We start from the raw sequence: 21,616 nt of genomic DNA, 5'->3' as shown, positions 1-21,616 counted from the left end.
TAAGAATTGCTTTTATTGTTCACGATGCGACCCTCGCTCAGCACCACCTGTGGTGTGTGCAGCTGCCCGCATCTTTGGGCAATACCGTGGAGCATTTGCTGGCTTGACTGACATTACAGAGCGACGATGGCATTATGCATCTGACAGCTACAACATTTCTTGGCGAGTCCACAGAATAATGGCAAGGGAGATGAGCAAGGATAAATATTGAACTTTGTTTTATTAAACCTATTATATATATAATACTTTTGTGATTATAAACATAATATATGATACATTCTTGTTGCAATCATACATGAAAGCAATTCTCATTTTTAACCGGAGATTGTGGCCACTGCTCACACAATAGACAGGACCTCTAACCCGGCCACGCAGGGCCCACAATGCAGTCCCATTGCACCACCTTGCAACATGCGGCATCACCTCTCCCCAAAAAAAAATAAAAAACACATGCATGGGCATAATGACACGAAGCACATTAACGCGGTACCGCACACCACACATGCGCACGTGCACACACACGCCACACATTGTGATGACACCACATCCACGCAGCACACACACCATGCACACCACACACAGGGCATGAAGTCAAATATCCCCCGTATAGCCTTAACAGAGTGTTGGGGCAAGTGCTGTTGGTGAGCACCTCACACCCAGACAGCACACACAAATGCATGTATAATACACCATACACACACATGGCATGACACACCACACACGAAGCAGAGATGTCCTGTATATCCTGTAACAGACGAAAGTTAGGAAGCCTGGCGCAGCAATGAGGAGCATGGTGGCCAATACCACGCCTGGCTTCCATTGTCTCCGCAGTGCTGATGTTGCACGCCACACCAGGTACTCATTTAGGGCTGAGTCAAACTAGGGGAGGCCCAGACTGGTTCATGTATCACTTCCTACTGATGTTAGCCATAGCTGGGAATTTTTGTTCAGGTCACTGGATTTACAACCACTGCGCTACCATGACAGGATGAGCTACGAACACACACACACACACGGCATGACGCAACACAAAGACCCAACTCTACAGACCAGCTGTATCATCAAGTGTTGCTAGCCAGCACCTACTGAAGCCGACACGGCACGCGGGCGGCCGTGTGGACAGCACCATTCCTGGTCACCTTTGTCTCCCCATTACTGATGTTTTACACATTGCACAAGATACTCCTTTAAAGGTTGCATCGATCGAGTTGAGGGCTGATTCAACTCATCGCCAGTGATGTTAGCCATGGTGGAGAATCGAAGTGTTGCTTACCACATATCACATAAATCATGATGTACCGTACACTCACACTTGATGATGAATAACACACTCACACACACCCCATGAAGAACGCCATAAACGCACGCACGCGCATACCATGATGGTACACACATGCGCGCATAGCATGATGCGCCACAAACGCACGGGCACAGCATGATACAATGCACACAACGATAACAACAACAACCCCCCATTTGACGGTGATGTCATCGTGGCGCTTGTGCCAGCCTATGTGCACACACACACACTCGCGCACAGAATGACGGACAACACACGCACACACGCGCACGCATGATGCGACACACACGAACACGCAACGCATCCTGTTACCGCCTCACACGTGTGTACACTCCCCATGCACGACACCGGGTACACCCCAACGACCGTCACCACGACTCGTGCGTGAAGCCAGTTGCATCGGCACTGGCGCTCGCCCCCTGCAAATGGAAAGCATCTCGGCACCCACACCGCGGGGTTCCAGGCACACGCTCTCTCTCTCTCTCTGCGCCACCGAATCAATATCGGGGTCCTCTCGCCATGCCACCAACATCGATGAGAACGCAGCGGGATGGTTGCCGCTCACCAGGGCGTTACCTCCGGTGGCAAGCCGAGCCGGTGGGGGGGAGGGTGGCATGTGCCCCCCCAATGATCCGATCGAAATCCCTAATTTCGATCGGATCAGTGGGGTTTAGGAGTGATAAATCAGCATTTTGTGACACCCCACTGCCACTGTGTAGCATATTATCACGTGGCCAGGGACTCTATGAGATGATAGGACAATAGTGTGAGTCCATAATTGGCAATAAGTAACGGCAAAGCGGTTATAAGTGACTCACATAATTGTGCGCAGTCGCGTATCCAGTACACGACTTCCCTGAAGGCATTCACCTTCAGCGAGCGCGATGCCGATCACACAACGCGGTTCGAATTCGATCCTCGATCGATGGCTGCGCCATCGCCGCACACGCGTCGAATAAAAAGCAAGGGACAAGTCCTTACTTATTTATAACTCCTCCATCATTTTTCATTGCTGGAGGGGTTGCCCCCCCCCCACCCCCTTACCTGAAAATCCTGGCTCCGCGATTGAAGCTCAGGATGTATAGCCTCTTTCTGTCTGTCTCGGGATGCTACCATCCATCGCAGCACACAGTGCTGAAGAAGCAGGGTTTTTTTGCTTTAAAATAACTTGACCCTGGAGGAATAACAAGCTATTTCGGTTACGCGTGTATAATATATGACCTGTTAACATATTTATCTGGCATACAGTATAATATAAAAGAGCACAATGTGCTTCCATCTCTATTGGGGCTTTAAAGCACCGCTCTTACCATGTTACCTGTCGTCTCGGCAGGCATTGGAGGGGGGAGGGGGTGTCACTGAGGGGCGGTTAGAAGCAGGACACAGGGAGATTTTCCGTCAGGATAGGAAGGAGATACAAGGCAGGATATCTAATAAACAAGTTCCGAAAGTCCCAACCTGAACGACTCCTGACACAGCTTACCCGGTGACGCCGTTCAGCTTAACGGCACAAAAGAGGGCTTTTTGACCATTGAGTGCCGCTCGGTGGCCAATGAGGCCAATATGTGATTAAGATTACATTCTATATTTAATTTTTTAAATCGGGCTGATTTTATACGGTTTGTTGGAAAAGCTGAAGAACTTCGCATAAAATTACAGCATGGAAAATCCCGGCAGTTCTTTTGTTTGATACAATGCTTTGCAATCAATGTCAGTTAGTAATATATACAGTGTTTCAACTAAGAGCCACTTGGTGTGCAGTACTATAAATATTCTGTTTAATCTCAAAGATGGCGGCATTGGCATGTCCAAGATCATGGCTCGCATCAGCCACATTGAGGAATTCAGGATTGTTTCCCATCTCACACTCTATCTGTTTTTCCTGACAATACGCTCATGTTTAAAGCATGGCTATTCACAGCATTGCAAACCATGGCACGTGCAGACACAAGCCCTATGGGACGAAGGGGTTAGATCTGCTGGCCAGGAGGAAGGAACACCCCCCCCCTTTGAGGAAAGAGCCAGAAGTCAGTTCTGCCAAAAGCAAAATGTGCGCCTGCCTGAACCTCCACCGAGTTCACATTTTATTGTTCCTGTAAAATTTTACGCCCGAGCACTTCAAGCAATTTATGAGCCTAATTGCATTTCGGCATCGTGTGACTCGTAATAAGAGTGCGGGCATTGACCTCTGCCCTCCGCCCCAGGTGTGCCAGGTTATCCTGGGTGCTAACGTCCCTCTATTGATCCCTTAGCCTTTGTACCACAACTTAGCTGGCCAGCGATCATTTACAGAATACCCGAGGCGTATTGTCCTGCCTGTGACATAATTTAATTCTGTGACACAACACTCTTCTTGGCCAAGAACATACACCACAGCCCTAATGTACAATCCGATGATGTGCACACAGCAACTGGTTGTGTACACCATAACCGGCGTGGCCTCTTGTGCACACCATGGCCTGTGTGTTAACCACCGCTCGTGTGTTCACTGTGGTCCCTGTGTAAACTACCATGACTCTGGCCCATGCCCTACACCACGTGTTGCTGCTCATAGCAGACATGGGGCCAGAACGCAATAAGTTTTTGCATGCAAACAATTCTCATGTTTTGCCTCCCAACATTGCGCATGGGGCAGCCATTGATGTTTCATGCATTACATAACGTGCACCAACTGCAGATGGCAGGAACAACAACAAATTTAGCACCTTGTTTCAACAAAATTATCTCCGACATCCGGGTCCATTCGATGCACTCTGAAGTACTGTGGCCTGAAAGCTAGTCCACCAACAGAGCATCAAGCTCTTTCAATTAAATCCCGAGCCGACCAAGGAATCGCATCACAGACAGCCCGGTACGCTGGAAGCCTCGCAAGGGGCATCGCAAGTGCAAAGCAGCCATCTCGGCTGCATTCTTTACTTGCGACGCGAGCAGGGAGCCCTGATTTCCATACAAATAACTTCCCTCCTCGCACGTGAACATCCACCAGGTGACAGCGATGCACGCGACTCATGCACACAATAACAGCGTACATTGCATACATGGCTATGAACAGAACGTGTAATCATGTCTTTGTTTTAACCGACACGGTGAGGCTTCCTCCCAGACCCTCGCGTTGTGCACCCCTCTCTTCCTTTTTCTCCAGAACGGTTCAGTGATATCACAGCTGCCCTCTAGCACTGGGAACCCGCGTCCATTCGTGAGCAGCGGCAGCAGGGGTGGAAGAAGACCCTTCAAGTTGGCGCTTCGCAGGAGCTGTCGTCCTTTCTCCAGGTAGTTGCAGTGATTATTGGCAACAAAGTGCATGCACAGTAGCTTGACCCGATGTGGCACGTGAGCGGCCCGACTCCGTACACTTCTCTTTGCGAGTCAGGGTCTTTTTTTATTTGTACCCTTAGACACTGCGTTCCAAAAGCCCCGAGTCAGCCTTTGCTTCAGAGTAATAGATTGATTTGTCAATTCCTCAACTGGAGGTTGGAGGTCATGTGAATGGGCTGCAGGCAGAAAGGACAAACAGTTACATTGAAACACCCATTCACTTAAACACAGCCCGTCCTATTTACACAGTATGCTATGATAAGCACAATTTGATATCCAAAGTCATCTTGCATTTGAACAGGATGCCTTATAGGTGTGTGTGGTGTGTGATAAGCTCATGTGTGTGGTGCCTGTGGTATGTGGTGTATATTTGTAGTGTATGGTATACATGTGCAAATGTACGTATTTGGTGTCGTGGTGTCCTTGGAGTGTCATAGTGCATATGCTGGTGTGTAGTGAACGTGTTGTGTGTGTACATGTGTTGTACAACAATATGGGGAGCGGTAGCTTAGCGGTTATCTCGCTGTGCTACGAACCCGGTGACCTGGGTTCGATTCCCACTCACGGCCAACATCAGTGGCGAGTATCTGAATCGTGCCCTCACCTCGGTCGACTCAGTACCTGGTGCGGTATGTAAAAACATCGCCACTGGGGAGACAAAGGCGGCTGGGCGTGGTGCTGGCCACCCCTTCATAGGTGCTCGCTAACAGCACTTGCCCCAACAGTCTGCTAAGGCTTCACGTGGGATCTCTATCTTTGTTTTGTACATGTATGGGTGTGTGTGTGATTATGTGTAACGGTGTACGCGTTCTGAATGTAGCGCCTGTTTGTGTGGGTGTGTGCATGCTTGTCTTCGCGTGCAAGCCGCGCGCGCGCGCATTCCCGTCCACGTGTGCGGGCGTTTGTGCATCTGCGGGCGTGTGCCCTCCCACCTGGAGTAGCGCTTCTCCAGGCGAGCCCCGGGCAGGCAGTGCCCGTTTGGCAGCAGAAGCTTGTTGCCGTGGGTGATGCCAATCGCCTGCCCGTTGGCGAGCGACGTGGCCGACGAAATTCCGTCGGCCGAGCCGGCCTTGGGGGCGAGCGAGAAGGAGCCGCGCTTCTGCGCCGTGAGCACGTCCATGGAGTGGCGGCGCAGCACGTCGTTGGCTCGCCGCCGTGAGCTGCTGCTGCTGCTGCTGCCCACTCGCTGAAGCCGCTCGTGAATCTCCACGCTCAGCCGACGGCGCGTCTGCTTCAGCTCGGCTGCCACGCTGGCTTTCCACTCGGCAGCCTGCGCCGTGAACTCTCCCACCTGGCGGGCATGCACACACAAAGACACGGATCCCACCCACCACCACCACCGCACAAACACAGGCCCCAACACACACACACATACTGACGTAGACGCACACACACACACACACGTGCACATAGACACACACACACAGCAGTGAGACGCCGTCTGGCTCTGAATGAGCTCTGTCGCATCTGGTGGCAAGTGGAATTTCTGTCTCATCCACCAGCCGCGCCACGCACACAGCGCGACCATCACCGACGTCCTCCCGCAGCTCGTGCCAGCTGCTCCAGAGCAGCTTGTAATTGGCTTCAAGTGGCTCTCGTCAACCCCAGGGCCGAGGAGTGAACCCAGGCGAGATTAGAATCGACGAAGGCTACGAGGGGTTCTCATTTGCCGTCCGAACAAGCGGCAGCAGGAGGTGTCCGTGCTCATTTGGTCTGATCCACGCACACTTTGCAGAAAGCCATCGGAGCCTCTCCCGGCACCCAGCGACGCTGCGATCACGACAGCGCCGAGATTAAGCGCCCGTCACTGGTTATTCTCCTCGTGATCCGTTTGCCCTGTTTTAGGATCACGTCCGGTAAACGTTATTGTCATGTCCAACAGGCAAGGACATGAAGATGGTGCCTCTGTTAACACGTGCAATTATCCACAAATCAGGCCAACAGGACAAGCCTGGATCGAGCAACAAGGCACGGTCTTGCTGTGGCAGGAGGAATATTCCCGGATTAAAGGAAAGATTCCCCCAAGGCCCCATTCTGACTTCACCTCCCACCTCACCACTCCCCTCATCTCCCCCCCCCCCGGCTCCACGTTCCAGCCTCACCTCCTTCTTGGTGCGCCGCGAGAGAGCGTGCAGCCAGTATCCGATCATGCTGAGCACCGCAGCGAAGTATGCCAGCCCCACCAGGATCCAGAACCAGACGAGAGGCTTGTACCACTCGCTGTATTCAATGTCCGCATCTCCACCTACAGCAGACAACAGCCAGGGGTCTCACCACAACAGCCAGGGGTCTCACCACAACAGCCAGGGGTCTCACCACAACAGCCAGGGGTCTCACCACAACAGCCAGGGGTCTCACCACAACAGCCAGGGGTCTCACCACAACAGCCAGGGGCTCACCACAACACTCAGGGCTCACCACAACACTCAAGGCCCTCACCGCAACACTCAGGGCTCACCACAACACCCAGGGGTCTCACCACAACGCCCAAGGGTCCCACCACAATACTCAAGGCTCACCACAACAGCCAGGGGTCTCACCACAACACCCAGGGCTCACCACAACACCCAGGGCTCACCACAACACTCAGGGCTCTCACCACAACACTCAGGGCTCACCACAACAGCCAGGGCTCACCACAACAGCCAGGGCTCACCACAACAGCCAGGGCTCTCACCACAACAGCCAGGGCTCTCACCACAACAGCCAGGGCTCTCACCACAACACCCAGGGCTCACCACAACACCCAGGGCTCACCACAACACTCAGGGCTCACCACAACACTCAGGGCTCACCACAACAGCCAGGGCTCACCACAACAGCCAGGGCTCACCACAACACATAGGGCTCTCACCACAACACTCAGGGCTCACCACAACAGCCAGGGCTCACCACAACACTCAGGGCTCACCACAACACTCAGGGCTCACCACAACACTCAGGGCTCACCACAACAACCAGGGCTCACCACAACAACCAGGGCTCACCACAACAGCCAGGGCTCTCACCACAACAGCCAGGGCTCTCACCACAACAGCCAGGGCTCTCACCACAACTCTCAGGGCTCACCACAACACTCAGGGCTCACCACAACATTCAAGGCTCACCACAACAACCAGGGCCCTCACCACAACACTCAGGGCTCACCACAACACTCAGGGCTCACCACAACACTCAGGGCTCACCACAACACTCAGGGCTCACCACAACACTCAGGGCTCACCACAACACTCAGGGCTCACCACAACACTCAGGGCTCACCACAACACTCAGGGCTCACCACAACACTCAGGGCTCACCACAACAGCCAGGGGTCTCACCACAACAGCCAGGGGTCTCACCACAACACTCAGGGCTCACCACAACACTCAGGTCTCACCACAACACTCAGGTCTCACCACAACACTCAGGTCTCACCACAACACTCAGGGCTCACCACAACACTCAGGGATCACCACAACACTCAGGGCCCTTACCACAACACCCAGGGGTCTCACCACAACACCCAGGGGTCTCACCACAACACTCAGGGCTCACCACAACAGCCAGTGCTCTCACCACAGCCCGTTCCCACCACCCTGGTAGCGAGGCCGGCATGGCTGAACACACTGTGCTTTTATGGCTGATAATAGATGGCTCTTAATTATGTGCTGAGACGGAATGGCTCATGATTACTGAACCAGCAACTCTCCCCCACTACACACCACACCTAGCCATTCCGCAGTATCAAATTAGAATTCATCAATTACTAAGCGCGCACGTGAAGTAATGCATCAAAATGCGACACATTTCAAGATATTACGTGCGATTCCAATGTGAGAGTGTTTAATTATTGATGGGGAGGCCCAACCATGCCTGCGTTTGACACCAGTGCTCCGCCTTGCACAGCCAAAGGGATACATCAACAGCGTGTGGAAAGAACGCGTCACTATCCTCATACCGTGTACTGAGTAAAGTATGGTGGAATTCAAAGTCCATAGCATCGCACCGAATGTTGGCATGAATGCACTCAGCATATTAACATTTGAGGCAACTTTTCTGCGTGCAATTGAATAAACGCATTGGGAATGATCGATGACTTTTGGAGGCTAAGGTGGCCGGTAATATACGTTTATGGCACGAAAAATTGACAGCTTCAGATGTTACAGGAAGCATGGATGTGTTGCGAACAATACACTTGCGTTTTTCCGGTAAATGTAATCACCTTAAGTGTTTGTTTTTTTTATTTTAAGCATTGTCCTGTCCCCAGTGAGGACCGCTGGTGGGACATTCACACGCAAGGTCATCACAATCTGTTCCCACAGGTGCCATGAAACACGTTGCATCTTTCACGGCTGCCACACAGCCCCCAACGGCACCTTTGTCATGTTTCCATGCCCTGGTAGTGAATGACCTTTGCTGCCTTAAAAACAAAAAGGCTAGGTCGCTCCCTTGTCAGCATCCACATGATGTCGCCCTTTTGAATGCTTCACGGGCCGATCCGTGACTCCTTGTGCCGATGCTGGGGAGAAGGGCTCTCACCCTCGCACCACCCTGGACCCACCAACATCCTCCGGGCAAACATTTGTCGGGAAACAGGTGGACTTCTCCACAAATCTGGCTGTGTCGCCTGATGAAGCTGGTTGTAATTACTGGATTGTAAATGTGGCTTGGCTCTCCAACACACCGGTGTGCTGTACTAGTGACGAATTGGCACGTTCTGTTTACGTGACAACCCTTCCCAGTTGGCTGTGTCGAGTGGTGGCGAGTTTTAACGACACATTTATACATTTACGCGATCTAACCCAACAAAAAAACCCTCTATGATGGATGATCTCTGGAGATCGGAGGCTCGGGGCTTGAGCGAGGCGGCCGACACTGGGCCCCGTAGACCAATGTCACATCCCCACACTCGGATGGGCACCGTGGAATGGCGAGGGAGCCCTTCGTTGCCGCTGCCGTTTCAGCACAGACGGCAACGATGGTGGGTGGCAGGCAGAGGCAGGGCAGCAAAACAGGCCGCGGGACAACTTCCATCTCTCTCCCCTGGGCATCTCGAGCAGGGAGCCATCGCTACGTCGACGCCTGTGCCAACGTTTGAAACGTTCATCGGCATTATGACAGCGGATTACGCGACGCTTTTCGAAACGGAGTTGTCCTCGTAAGTATTTTGTGCGGGGAAAGAAGCGGCACATCCATAGGGCACGATGAGGCCGCTGGGCTCGGATCGTGGCCCTGCCCGGGAAGGTGCGCCTCAGCCGGGATGCCGAGGCGGGCCCCCTCAATGCGGCGTTGTATCTCTTAGGTTGTCGACAACCGTCTGATCGATGTAGCTATTTTTCCAAAAGGGTTAAGTCCCTAATAGCGACACAACTTTATACCAAAGTTTGGGTTCATATTGAATGCATTTTATGAGAGTTGTCATGCCCCCACTCCCCCCACCGTGTATGGATGGACAGTCCAACGAACGGACCGAGTCGACGCATCGTAAACACTTCCACCCTTGGTTGGAAAGGGTTAAGAAAATCATTGGTGGAACCCCTGACTCAAAATGTCATCATCTTTCGCAAGGCTTTCAAAGGCTGGTCATCGAACAAAGACGGTCCCCACTGCATTGCGCGCTTTCAGATGCGCGTCTGCGGCCATCTGGAACGCTCTTCCTTCCGTCACGAGGAAGCCACTGGAGCTGTGCACTTTCAAATCGTCATCTCGATTGAAAACTCATTTCTTTAGAACTGACTGTTGTGCTGAGTCTGTCGTCCTTCCCCCGCACCTCCGATGAATACAGTTGGCGACGTACGGTGCGAAAGAAGTTCAACGGACATATACACAAAACGGGACATGGACGATATTTACTAAAGCAACTGCGTAGTATAAAGCAACATGATGATGGCTTTTGCTTGAAGTCAGTGCCCATCAATAAAACACCAACCAGCTGCACTCGGGGTGGGGGCAGGGGGGGGGGGGGTCGCATCAGTGGGATTGGGGTCAAATGCGTCCGGGCCTCTTTGAGGACAGCAGGACACGTCAAATCGTTTGTCTTTTTATCGGGTGACGCTGCCGTTTCAAACACGAGCGAGGACGTTATTGTTATTGAGTGGTGGGGGGCGAAAAATATGCACGACATTAAGCACCGCTTGCCGGCCAAGGCTACCGTTACATAACCGTCATCAGGTGCAGAGCGGCTCATTTGGCCACTGGAGCAGAGTTAAAAGCGTAAAGTAACCTTCAGAGCGCACGGGGGGGGGGGGGGGGGGCTATCAGAGATCCACTTCTACGCGTTGAGCGTTTTGTGTGTGCGGCTCCAGGGGGGGACTGTGAAGGGGGTGCCCATCCCGCCCTGGCAGTCGAATGGCAGCCGCTCTCCCGAGGCACGGGGTGTCTCAACGAGACAAATTCTGTCCCCCAAGCGGTGTGCGCGCAGACAAAACCAGTGCTCCAGCCAGCTCACTTTAACAATGCAATGCCACCGCACCAGGCTTGCAGCATGGCAACGTGCTGACTTTCGAGTTAGATCAGGAATTATTAAATATTTAAGAATAAGAATAAAAAAACTGTCGCCGTAATTGGTGCCATTGTGTAGGATACAGCCATTTCGAGTTTAAGAACGGTCCTCGGATTTTGTGCACAGCTTGACAATGGCTTGCATGAACGGAGAGGCATCTCAGCACATATCCACACAATGTGCACCTCAGCGCAACATCCATGGCCCAGCACCATGGGCGGCTTAAGCAGGAGGAGCTTGGATCCTCAGAAGCGGCTTCTTGCTGCCAAGGCGCCGCGGTATCGCACAAGCCGACCCAACACACACGCGGGGGTCAACCGAGTTCATGATCAGGGAGGGACACCCGGACCCGCCCAGCGAGCAGACCAGCCGACACCACTCACCTGCCACGAAGTCTCCGAACCCAATGGTGGTGAGGGTGGTGACCACAAAGTAGATGGCCTCCAGGGAGCTCCAACCCTCGGTGCGCATGAAAATGGCCGCTGGCACGGCCACAAACAGCACGCAGCCGGCCAAGACAAAGACGACGGTGGACATGACACGAACTCGCGTCTGGCTGATCTTCCGCTTCTGGCGCAAAACAGAAGAGCGAAACAAGATGGCAACAACAGAGCACCGTTATGGACGTCGCAAATCGGCGATATGCACTCCAGCAGCGAGCAGTGACAGTGCCTCCAGATGTCCCAGTCGATGGCCAGGTGCTACATGCTGTCAGGGCCACGGAGTCTACCCTTCGTCTCACTTCAGAGAGGAGCGCTGATTAAGCACAAGCACGCGTTATGCAGCTAATGGGGCTGTGTCGATGTCAGGCAGATAGGAGACCGTGGGAGCGGATTCGCATCCTTCATTTATTCCCCGCACGTTCAATATTTAACTGTTCGGCTACATCATCAGTTTGCTGAGCAGAGCTCACACTGAAAACAAGGGGAGGGATGTTGAGCTCACGCTGCTTGTCGTTCTGTGTTGACCCGCCAGCGGCGAGCTCAATTCTTCATTAAAAAAACATTTCTTATTTTTTTAAATTATCTTTGATTTCTTTCTCAAATGTTGTACACCGTGTTAATGTCCCTGAACATGGTTGGTTGAGGTAGGCGGCGGTGGAGGAAGGAATGAGATGTTCCTTTCTCGTGGGTCAACACCTTCCTCCCAGTCTGCCGGGGGGGGGGGGGTCGCGGGCTGCGAGGAGCCTCGTGGAGGGGGCCCTTGCCCTGGTGCCGGGGTCTGCCACTCAACCTGGAATCTCATTACAGGATAGAGTCTGCAAACTGGCTGCTTCGAGCCCCTCCTCGGCAGCATTCACGCATCTCTCGCCAGTGCCACAAATATATGCGTCGTACGCTCATCCATAATGAAATGTCGGGGTTTTTTTTTATTTCACTGCAATGTATATTTAATTTTGTATGTGCAGTTTTCGATTCAGCTTTCCCCCCTAAAGGCAATGCATGTCTCATTAAGGTAAATGTGAATAATCAATGCCTCCAGTTCCCCCACTGTGTTTCTCTTTAAGCTCTTGCGGACAGCAGCACACGCCACGCTCGTGTGATTTACTCACCCAGGGCAGCCCCCTCCTCCTCCTTCCTCCTCCTCCTCCTACCCCCCTCCCAATGGAGCTGCTGATAAATCACAACTCCACAAATTACAGCAGCATCCAACTCTGCTCATCTGCCGTGTTCAAATAAGGCATCCACGTGGCTAGAGGTGACACATCCAAAGGCGTGCACAGTTATGCATTCGCCATCGAACAAAGAGAATGTTAATGGGTACAAAATGTGTCGCCAGTATTAAACTATTGTGTGTGCCGAATGTGCATTCGTACACGTTGTGTCGACCTTGTTAATGTGTTGTGACAAAATAGTATTGTTTAAATAAGTATGTTTTACATCACCTCCACCACTATAACAAAGACACCGCGTGTAGCCTTAACAGTCTGTTGACGAGCACCTATGAAGGCCGGCACGGCACACGAGGGGGTGGGTGGCCAGCACCACGTTCGGCCGCATTTCTCTCCCGATTGACGATGTTTACACACCGCACCAGGTAGTAATTTGAGACTGAGTCGACCTAGGGGAGGCCCAGGACCGATTTAGATAATCGTCACTAGGGGGAATTGAACTCGAGTCGCCGGGTTCGGAGCGCAACACATGCCACCATGCCACCACCTAAAGCCACAGTGCTGCCCTTGCGTACCACAAATATCTTCTCAATGTTGGCGATGCCTTTGCCGAAGATGGTGCCCAGCTGGTCCCCCACCCCAGCGAGAAGAATGCCGAAGAGAGGGATGCCGATGAGCGCATAGGCCATGCACAGGATGCGGCCTCCCTGTGTGCTTGGAGCGATGTTCCCGAAGCCTGCACAGGCCAGGGTGACAGGACCACCGCTATTATGGGCCAGTCACGGTGATAGGGCACATGTGTCTGTGAGAAAGTCTGCATAACAGCACTGTAAGGATAGGCCCTGCGTTTGTGATGTTTGACCAATTTCTTTTTGAGCGGTGTTAGCACACGGAAGGTAGCCTCAGCACTGGGAGAAAACTCACACATATACGTCGAGGGAGATGTCACTTCTCAAAAATCCTCACAGACGGATTCACGAACGGATTTGCTGTACTGCATTAGCCTGGCCACCTTGCAAGCCAGTGGATTTGTTAAATAGTATAACAAACCTACGGACTGCATTGACGCCTATCTCTAAAACGCTAGCTGGCAGGACATGTGCCGTCATGTCCGTACGCGGGGCTGTTCTGTGGGTCCCAGCGGCAAAACTCAGGGATTTGTCTCGGAAAATGAAAAGCTTTTTGTGTCGAACCGATGGAGCAAACATTATCCGACCAGAGTGTATTTGTGAAGCCGTGCTGTGATGAGTGTGCAGAGAAGTGTGTCATCTCTCCGCAGTGATCCACTTAAACGAACACAAAAACGGTTCCCGGGTCTCATTAGCACGACATGCATATGTATCTCTAAGGATAAATTATTAAGGTGATAGACAAAACTCTATCGTGGCGGCTGGTATAATGGCATTAAACCGCATAATTACTTATCTGGGAGCATTCATGTCAATAGAAATATGAGATCAAGCAGTAAGGAACATACGCGCCGTTCGATTGCGGACTTCCGTATAGACATTTCGTACTAAAGCGTCATCCAACTGGTGGAATTGCTCCGTTTGGGGCCAGCGAATGCGAAGCTCCCCCACCCCAAACGGAATCTCGCCCCCCCCCCCAACCACTGCCCCGCGCCGCTGTCCCCCCCACCCCCACCCCCACACCTCCTCACCTGCACCGGTTCCTCAATCACGCTCCCGGTGAGCCCCCTGGAATCCCATCTCGTCGCCTCTACTCCCCACTTAGCCCCCAGCATCGCCCCCCCCCCCCACCGTCTCAGATCAAGCGAAGGCCACAGACAATCTGCTCTCCGGCATTCAGCACGGGGTCACGAGAAACACGCGCGGGCACAACGCACGCCCCTGTGTGCCCATGCACAGACAGCACCACTGGGTGATGTCGACGCACGTGTACGCACGCCTGCACTGAAGCAGGAGGATTTCATCCACAACTCTGGCCGTCCGCCTGATGATGCTGGTTGTAATGGCTGGCGAAACGTCGGACTCGAATTGTAAATGTTGTAGTGGGTTTACTCTCCAACACACAAGCGGTGTGCTGAACTAGTAAGGAATTGGCACGGTTTGTTTACGAGACAAACCTTGCTAGTTGGCTGTGTCGGGTGGTGGCGGTTTTAACGACACATTTATATATTTATGCGATCTACCCCAAACACCTCTATTATGGCCTGCACTGTGTTTCTATACACACATACACCGTCTCCACTTGTATACACATGTATAATGTCTATACACATATACACACCTACACTGTCTATAAAAGACAAAGATCCCCCGTATAGCCTTAACAACCCTTTTGGGTCAAGTGCTGTTCGCGAGCATCTATGAAGGCCAGCACGGCACACGAGGGGGTGGGTGGCCAGCACCACGCCCGGCTGCCTTTGTCTCCCGCGTGGCATTGTTTCTGCACTGCATCAGGTACTCATTTGAGGCTGAGTCAACATAGGAGAGGCCGTTTGAGATGGTTTTCGCAGTGGACGGGAATCAATCTCGGGTCGCCGGGTTGCCGGGTTCATCGTGCAAGGTGCTAACCGTGCCACTACCGCTCCCCACACACACACACACACACTGTGTGTGTGTGTGTCTATAAACATGAACCCAGCTCCATGGTCTTTATCTTGGGTATCACAATCTCGGACAGGGCGGTTCTCCCTGCTGCGACCTAAGACAGCACCAGATGTCAGTGACGCGCAGATAACAGTGACATAAAGTCGGTGGTGACACGCCGATTGTGACACACACACACACAACGTCAGTCGTGAAACGTGGACGGGATTCATTCCGGGTATGTAGTGACGCACTGACGGTGGTGGCACAAGGAAGGATGGCGATGACCGTCGGTGCTGACGCAACGATGGAGCTGACGAAACGGAGAGGTACCGATGGTCGTGATGACGGTTCCCGAAAAGAAGAAGGCTCCTCCCAGGTCCCAGTGGCTCGATTTCTTGGAAGCATTGCCAATGGGGTTGACCCCAACCTTGATGGCGTCTGAGATTTGCTGTTGGGGATAAGGGAAAGGGGCCTGGGTAAATGTCACGCGCTTCACTCCTAAGTCTCGGCTCCTTCACAATCGCACAATACATCGGCTTGTGACGCACTTGCCACTGCACAGAATGACAATACGGATGACACAAAGACCGGCCGTGTGTCTTGCGCTAGGCTGTGAACGTGGGTATATGTAGGTGGTGACAGAGGAGATGAAGGTCGTGGTGGTGGAGGCGACAGTGGTGGAGGCAGTAGTCGAGGTGCACATGGCGGTGGTGGTAGCGGTGGTGTAGGAGGTGGTAGGGCCGAAGATGCCGGTTGTGCCGATGGTGGAGCTGTTGCTGGTGGTGGCACTCCCAGTGACGGAGCTATTGGTGGCAATGAAGCTGTTTGGCGGCGGTGGTGGTGGCGGTGGTGGTGGTGGTGGTGGCGGTGGTGGTGGTGGTGGTGGTGCCACCGTTGGTGGCGGTGAACGTGCAGCAGCTCGCCCGCTCGCTCGCGCCACCTGTATGAGCACCTCCAGCTCGTGGGACGGCACACAGCCGTGGCGGCTCAGGAAGACCGCCTTGGCGGCCGCCACGGTCGACTGCTGGCTGCTCTCGAACGGCTGCTCCAGAGCGCGGAACAAGACCCCGCCGAGCACCAGGTAGGCGAGCACCACCAAGAACACGGCCAGCACCGTCTTGCGCTTCATCACCGAGCCGCCCGATCTGCCGCCGTCGGCCGCATCCTCGCCGGCGGTCAGCACCGTCACGCGCGAGTCGATGGAGAGGCGAGGAGGGGCCGCCCTGCTGCATGATGGGACCTCCACTGGCACGGGGGTCAGTGGCAGAGAGCGGCGAGGTGACAGGAGGGCTCGGTGCTGCCTGCTGGGTGCGTCCGCCGTGGCCTCCCTCCGGTCACTAAAGCCCCTTGCGTTGTTTGTGTTCTCAGTGGCGACGGCGCTTTGGGTGGCTGGTATTTGCCAGAGAGGCACCACGTGCTCAATTTTTTTAAAAAATTACTCGACTTGACAACATTTTCGGTGTGTAAATAATATAATGGGGAGTTTTCTTACACGCTTGTTTTTAAAATCGTGACATTAATGCATAATGTATCGTCAGAAGCATCATTGATGCGATCCGTCTTGTTGACGGCTCAGACCACACTAATACACAATGCACTTGCGCTGATTAAAATATCTCAATCTATATTTAGACCTTATGAGTTACGGCAACATCATTGCAATCGAACTCTGTCCAATCGGATGTTATGGATCACGTTCACAAATGCATCGGGCAAAGCGAAGTCTAAACTGGGTGTTGCTCTCGCGATGAGGAGCGGAAGCAGCGGTTGTGGGCGGCTTTAATGGCAAAGCAGGGATCTGAGCAATCTGAGCAATATGTCCATTGCTCTCAGCAGTATCATCCACCAGCCCCCATTACATGACACAGTGTGCTGATTAGCACTGGCACACGTGTCCCCGAAAGGCAGGTACGATGGAGCTACATTTCTGCCTCTAATTGCCACTACGGCTCAGCTGCAGTCTGGGTGTTTCGAGGCGGCGTGACCGGGTCACCGCTAACCACAGTCACCACGAGACCCATTCCGTCACCACGAGACCCATTCCCTCGCGCCCTCTCCTCCTCCACACGCCACGCGGGACTCTGAGCTCAGTGAACGCGAGTCTCTCATCTCCCTTCTCGTGCGCCTTGCTGCGTTAAGTGACCAATACCTCCGGCATGCTCGGAACAAGAGTGTAGCCATGCAACCACGTACACACAATGTATCGTCCATCAGCATACGGCTTCATGCAATGACACGGTGCAGATCTGCCACCCGATATGCATGCAATGAACACACGCCAATTACATCGTGCTCAAGGGACACAACAAAACACACCTGCCGTAATTACACGACGATGCATCAGTGTCACTGCCGCTTCGTTGGCAACAAACCCCCAAAAATGTGCGCAGCAGCCCGCGACACTCAGAAACACACCCGGCAGCGTCCTGTCGCCGGCAGCTCGCAGCCACGCGGTGGCCGCTGACGCCAACCCCCTCGCGGTGGCACGGGGAGCCCCACGCGAGCACCGCAGTGACACCGGGAGAAGGGGAAGGGGAGGGGGGGCTGCACTTACTCCAGTAGGCGGAATCGCTGGCTCAGGGTCGGTGTCTCCGGGCCGGCAGATGGGTGACGAGTGACCGAGGAGGAGAGTGGCATCCGGCGAGGCGAACACTGAGTCGCTCACAGCGGTGTCACCGGGAGGCTCGCCGCAGCGAGCGGCTCCGCGGAGCCGCGTGCAGCGAGAGCGCCGTGGCCGCAGCGAGCGGCATCGTGAAGGATCCGGGGTTTGTGAGCGTCTCTTCTCCGCGACCCCCTTGGGATGCAGCGCAGGAGCGAGTCGGAGCGCACGATTGTGGTTCTGCGAAGCACGCGTTACTCCGTTGCTATGGAGGAGGAGATGGAGAGCAGAGGGGGAGGATGTGGGAGTGGAGGGGGGGGCATAAAGGGAGAGAGAGAGGGGGGAGGGGACTTGGGGAGGATGGAGGGGATGGTGGGAGATGGGGAGAGCTAGAGGTTGGGGTGCAGAAGGGAGGGGTGAGGCAAGGCACTGTGGTGCACAAATAACTGCAATTCTGTCAGAGATGTCGTGCGAATGTGATCACTGTTCAAACGAAGCAGAGTCCTTCTGATGATGTGTCACTTGGGGCCACGGCGTGCCAAGTGAGGCCGCTGTCACCGCTGCCTCTGGCGTCATTGGTGCGGCCAATAGCCAGCTCAGCCCAAGTCCACCAGCTGCGATTTCACGGCACTCCACCCGGTGCGGGCGGGCCGATCACATGCCGCGTGTGGTCGATGCTCAGCGAGTCTGGTGAACCGCCACCTGGCGTGGCAGCCAATGTTCCGGGTGTGATGGGGTTCTCTCACCCGCTGTAATTGGGCAGGAATCAGCATGAAGCGCTGCTGCCCGGATACTGGCACCTGCATGCCCAGCCGCCAGGAATGGCAAGAGCTGTTGAAGAAAGCTGTGATTAAAGCCGGCAGTCGAGCGGCTGTCATGCCACGAGAGGCAGAAGGCACCCTCGATGCATTCCCTTCGAGGCTCTGTCAATAAAACAGTGTCTGCGTGACTATGGCCTCTGAAGAGAATTAATTATCTCAGCAAAGCAGCAATTTGGGGTGCGGCTTAAAACAGGATAGCAGCACATACTTACAACTCTTACACCATTGGAACCTCATTTGCCAGTAAAAAATATGATAATTGTTTTTTTACCCTTTTATCTGGCAACAAAACTGGTGTCAGTTTCGTTGCCAGATAAAAGGGTAAAAACCCAATTTATCTGGCAACAAAACTGGTGTCGGTTTTGTTTCCAGATAAAAGGGTAAAAAACCAATTATCTTACAAATCTTCTGCGCATGACTCACAGAGGGCGTACCTTTGATTGTCCAGATGCGTTAAACCGCCGCTGTCTCTGACTCAGGAGCCACGTGGACAAGGCAGACGCTCGATCCCAGGAAGACCTCAAAAGCTGGGGTGAGCACCTCCTGTCTCGTGTGAAGCCACCTTCTGACTGTGATGTCCAGCTGTTGGCACCACGGACCGCACAATCCACGAGCTGAGAGCCACGAGTCTGTGGCTAACGTGCACTGCTGATTCCTGATCATCAGGCCGGGGAATAATTAAGTAACTCCCAGCGAGCCAGATGTCTGCTGAGCGCTGCGTTGAAGGGAACAACCCCAATGCGGAAATTGCACACCACAAGAAAACCTGATTAAAAACCCACGGGGATGTTTAACGAGGCTGACACTACCACAAAGCTAATTATTGACATTACTAGAAAAGCAATCCTCGATTACGGATAATTCATAAAGGTACAGACTCGACAGCGGGGCGGGCTCTGCGCGTCACGCCCAGCACGTGATAGTGACACGAAAGCCTGAATGAGCGTGGATGTTCGTGGCCGTGAATTAAGAGTGATTAGCGGCAGGAGAGGGAATGCGTGCTGCTGTACTCAGGCAGCGGCAGGAGAGGGAATGCGTGCTGCTGTACTCAGGCAGCGGCAGGAGAGGGAATGCGTGCTGCTGTACTCAGGCAGCGGCAGGAGAGGGAATGCGTGCTGCTGTACTCAGGCAGCGGCAGGAGAGGGAATGCGTGCTGCTGTACTCAGGCAGCGGCAGGAGAGGGAATGCGTGCTGCTGTACTCAGGCAGCGGCAGGAGAGGGAATGCGTGCTGCTGTACTCAGGCAGCGGCAGGAGAGGGAATGCGTGCTGCTGTACTCAGGCAGCGGCAGAAATGACGGGCGCCTCTGAAGTGGACGCCCTTGATGGCCGACGAAGGCAAGCGTGCCGATCGCGATCATCTGCCTAAACACACATTCGCGTTTTCCAATTTAAACGAAGATAAAGGTCCCGAGACCCGTTAAGGGCACTCCACGCTTAATTTACGGACAAATCGGTTTAGCCATATTAACGGCGCTTGTGTAGATACATGGGGCCTTTGTTGAAAGGAATTTCCACGGCTGAAATGATTCAAATTTGTTGAGTTCACTAATATCAAAGCTCATTGAAAGAATCGTTCTACGATCACAGCTATCGTTCTACGATCACAGTTACAGAATAACTCTCACTAATAATCAACACATATTGGTAGTGTGCTGCTATAGACCGCCTAGTGGGAAGGATGTTGAAGCTGCATCTGCACTGAGAGAGCTTCTTGGGGGCCTCCCTAAAGGTGAAATAGTTTTAGTGGGTGATCTACATTGCAATTGGCTAAACCCGCCGGCCGTGGTCACAAATTTTGCAGATGAATTTAACCTATTTCAATTAATAAATGTCCCCACAAGACCCAACCTAAAAAATCAGGGACAGTCATCTCTGCTTGACGTCCTATTGACAAATGCCCCTCACAATTTCACACTGACTGGTGTTCTGGGTAATAACCTTAGTGATCACTCCTTCATTTTTGGGGTGAGATCATCAACCAGACCCAAAGCCCCCCCCCTAAATTGGTTGAGAAGCACTCCATGAGACACTTCAGCACTCAGGCATTTACTAATGATGTGCTTCACTCGGATATTGATAAGGTCTGTGATATTCCAAACCTGACTACGGCTTGGGAGACGTTCAGGTACACACGTTTCTCCAAATTCTTAACAAACATGCTCCGTTGGTTAGATTTAAAACTAAAGGCAACCGCCCACCATGGTTTGATCCTTTGATTACAAAGCTCATGAAAACTAGGGACAAGGCTTGGGCATGTGCTCAGAAAAGTAATTTGGTCAATGACTGGCTAGAATACAGGATTTTAAGGAATAGATGCGTCAAAAAAATACGGCATGCAAAAAATGACTACTTCTCTTCCACTCTCCTTGAATCTCATGGAAATGCCAGGATTTTCTGGAAAACAATCAAACGTATCGAAAAGGCATCCAAAACAGATAATCTGCCCGTTCAGCTTAACCGAAATGGGGAATATTTTTCAGATCCCTAAAAAATAGTTGACAATTTTAACCTTCATTTTTCTGAAGCTGGTACCCTATTTGATAATGTATTGGGAGTCACCCCTGCTCATGCAAATTCCTACACCCCTATCCAAACATTAAGCGAATTTAGTTTTCAGCCAATCCACGAAAGTAATGTTCTGAAACAACTGTCCTACCTCAAAGGGTCTTCCGCTACCGGAGCAGATAGTATTTCCGTCTTTGCTCTACTAACTGTTGGTCACCTAATATACAAACCTATAGCCCATATTTTCAACCTGTCCATCAAAGAAGCATCAGTTCCTCTAGATTGGAAATATTCCTATGTTCGTCCACTTCACAAAGAGGGCCCTAAAGATGATCCAAATAACTACCGACCTATCTATTCAGTGGCCTAAAATAAAATGTTTCGCTCCGGATGATCGCTACAAAGTATGACCTGTGTTTTGATT

The 21,616-nt window shown here is 52.7% G+C and overlaps 1 protein-coding gene across 3 annotated transcripts; it reads right to left on the bottom strand.

The window, feature by feature from the left end:
* Positions 1-201: 201 nt before the first annotated feature.
* Positions 202-17,911, bottom strand: LOC144719753 (potassium channel subfamily K member 10-like). Of its 3 annotated transcripts, none has more exons than XM_078595926.1 (8): positions 17,821-17,911; positions 16,207-16,511; positions 15,597-15,714; positions 13,287-13,447; positions 11,483-11,669; positions 6,718-6,860; positions 5,548-5,906; positions 202-4,791 (listed from the first exon to the last, which is right to left on the bottom strand). In XM_078595926.1, coding segments are annotated over exons 1-8 (1,287 nt in total). In that variant the 5' UTR covers positions 17,822-17,911; the 3' UTR covers positions 202-4,778. The 3 variants fall into 3 exon arrangements, with proteins under 3 accessions (XP_078452052.1, XP_078452053.1, XP_078452054.1); XM_078595927.1 differs by having other exon boundaries at positions 11,483-11,666; XM_078595928.1 differs by having other exon boundaries at positions 16,219-16,511.
* Positions 17,912-21,616: the final 3,705 nt, after the last annotated feature.

Source organism: Lampetra planeri, chromosome 7 (assembly GCF_965212315.1).
Source record: "Lampetra planeri chromosome 7, kcLamPlan1.2.h2, whole genome shotgun sequence".
In the NCBI taxonomy this organism is placed as follows: domain Eukaryota; kingdom Metazoa; phylum Chordata; class Hyperoartia; order Petromyzontiformes; family Petromyzontidae; genus Lampetra; species Lampetra planeri.
This window is presented reverse-complemented; position numbering and strand designations above follow the sequence as displayed.

Bases quoted from the DNA above. Each gene is read 5' to 3' on its own strand.
- LOC144719753 (XM_078595926.1), bottom strand. The intron at 6,861-11,482 runs GTGAGTGGTGTC...TGTCTGCTGTAG, and splicing joins GTTCGGAGACTTCGTGGCAG to GTGGAGATGCGGACATTGAA. The intron at 5,907-6,717 runs GTGAGGCTGGAA...CATGCCCGCCAG, and splicing joins CGCGGCGCACCAAGAAGGAG to GTGGGAGAGTTCACGGCGCA.